Source organism: Thermobia domestica, chromosome 2 (genome assembly GCF_964235325.1).
Source record: "Thermobia domestica chromosome 2, izTheDome1.hap1.1, whole genome shotgun sequence".
Lineage (NCBI taxonomy): Eukaryota > Metazoa > Arthropoda > Insecta > Zygentoma > Lepismatidae > Thermobia > Thermobia domestica.
This window is the reverse complement of record NC_137455.1, coordinates 215,887,399-215,889,930: the sequence shown is the minus strand read 5'-3', so window position 1 is coordinate 215,889,930 and position 2,532 is coordinate 215,887,399. Positions and strand designations below refer to the sequence as shown.

General features: G+C 42.7%; 1 protein-coding gene across 1 annotated transcript; it reads right to left on the bottom strand.

Moving 5' to 3' along the window:
- Positions 1–409: 409 nt before the first annotated feature.
- On the bottom strand, positions 410–1,216 carry LOC145679318 (baculoviral IAP repeat-containing protein 7-B-like). The gene has a single exon (XM_081749903.1). The coding sequence runs from the start codon at positions 1,214–1,216 to the stop codon at positions 410–412; it is 807 nt and encodes a 268-aa protein (XP_081606029.1).
- Positions 1,217–2,532: the final 1,316 nt, after the last annotated feature.

Here is a 2,532-nt window from a genome sequence, read left to right as displayed (position 1 = left end):
AACAAACAAAGTCTGAATGATTAAATGAATAAAAAGAAACAATACTTAAAAACTAAGAATAAGAACAAAACAACACATGAGGAGCCTGGCAGGTGAGGTGAACAAATGTCAGGCAGAATATATAATGTAATAAAGAGGAAGCAAATTCAGGTAGCAGATATATTGACAGCACTTACTGGCCGGGAAGAGTATATACAAAAGAAAATTTGAGGAGCAATAATATGTAGCAATTAAGCACAAAGCAAACACAAGCGGGTCAACTACCCGTTAGGGGATGTAAATACGAATCACTGACGTAATCTGCGCCCGACAGGCAATGCAGTGTGTAACCGCCAGTCCACAAGCAACACAGGTGGCGGCATGATTGCATGGTCGGAATACCAGTTGGACTTCTTCGAGGAGGCAAATTTTACACAGGGAATTCTGGGAGGGTGTGATCGTTTGAGGTGTGGTCGGAATTTTCAACAATCTCAGTAGCAGCGACCGGAATCTCAGCATCCGACAGAACTACTGGTTGTGGGGGTGATTGGGATTGGTCTTGGGATGCAGTCTGTAGCACGCGATTTACAAAGTCCTGGCCCTTATGAAGTAAAAGGAATGCGCAGCGGGGAGCGTAACGCGCGTGTTCAACCCAGGGGTCATCGGTGGGTCCCCATCGATGAAGGCCCTGACCACAGAAAAAACAGATAGTCTGGTCTCCCTTTTTCGCATAAAAGAAACCGGCTCGGCTTAATGCCTGTGGAGTTTGAGTTAGAGCGGGGGGCCACAACGAAAATGATTCTAGTCGTTTTTCTTCGAGAGTGTAGTGAGGATATTTGGGTCCATTTATTGTGATTTCTGAAGTACCTGCGATGCCAGGAGATCGCCCCCATGAGGATGAGAGACGTTCTGGGCGGGAATTGGGCATATACGTCCAATGATAGGGGCCACATTCGTCTCTACCCTGAGGAAAATTTTGTAAGAGCGGGCAAGAAGGTGAACACTGACGATGCAACTCATTCGGATCATCCCCTGGTTCAAAAAGGCCGATCTGCAAATTACAAAAGATACAAGCTACTCTATCTGGTTTGCAGAGGAAATAGAATCCAGCGCGTGCTAACGAAGCGGGCGAAATAAAAGATACCGACCAATCAGTAAAAGTTGATAATCGAACGGTTTCATCACGTAGAGCATCCATGGATGGACCAGGCGTAGATGGTGTGGGCGTAGGTTCCATGGTGGCTAGAGGAGGAGGAAACAAAAAAAAAGATATAATATTGTTCCTAAAAGAAAGAGATCTGGAGAGAGAGTGATATGGAGAGGGAGTATGCTTGGAGGAGGGGATAGGCGCCCCCCTTTGTAGAACTCGTTGTAATTATAATCCTATCATAATATATTTATTAGGTATGCCAATGTTCATTGTTTAATTGCGTTATGTATTTTATAGGTTTGGTTTTATCCACTTAAGTATCGCGGCGGCGAATGTTGCTGACAGTATGGTCGACGGCGAGCTCGTACTAGAGCACGTCTACGCAGTGTAATGCCAGTTAAAATAACAGACAACAGTCCGATGACCAAGGTAATTACCATAAATATGATATTAATGATAAACATTGACGAATAATCTGTTAACATAGGTTCTGAAGATGGGAACATGGGAACGAAGGGTACATGGGTGACAAATGAAAGGTACAGCCTCATTTGTTATGTCTTGAAGCCATTGCACAGGAATTAGTTTTACAAACCGTGCTTTTTCCACGTGATGAGTAATGCAAGGATAAATAGATTGTTGTACAACCCCTTGTAGTCGCACAGAGCATCTACAACCAAGATTTATCAGATAACTGCCATAATCATCTGGGGACATCATATTTGGAATGTCCGTTTCTGGGCATGAAATATGAATCGACAATCCGCGTCGGGCAAGAATCGTGACAGTAGTAAAATTTAACCGGTGAAATAGATCAACCGACGGTAAATATTTACATTTCAGAGGACAATTGTCTCGAATGGCCGAAGAATTTGAGTGCAAAAGCGATAGGAGACAGGGTATTATGGAGAATTCGTGCTTTTGAAATTCACGGGGTAAACAAATGGTCTCCTTTGAAAAATCACAGTCTACGGTCATAAGTTTATTAGACGGCCATTGAGTTACTATGTGCTGGGTAGGTAGATCCACATGACATACTTCCTTACCCCTTTGGAAAGGAATAATACGCAAATGTTGGAGTTGTAAAGTAGTTCCGCGTTGTCGTAAAGGGATTTTAATAGCCATGATGACTTGTGTAGGCGCAATGATACATTCACTAAGTTTATACGAGTAGAGAATCGAAATATCTGATGAGGGTATGACTAACTCATTTGCTGTTGACTTAAGCCGTTGTTCTAATTCATAAGTCAAATTAAAGAGTAAATCAGGAGGGAGTAAGGTAGGGGTGATAGAATTGGTTAAGCATGTTGCAACCAATTGATCCCAAGTTTGAATTATATGAACGGTTCGTAAAGTTTTCCAAGGAATCATGGACGCATGTTGAGCTAGTCTCAAGTTACCAA

Coding starts and splice junctions, on each gene's coding strand:
- LOC145679318 (XM_081749903.1), bottom strand. CDS start 1,216: ATGGAACCTACGCCCACACCATCTACGCCTGGTCCATCCATGGATGCT.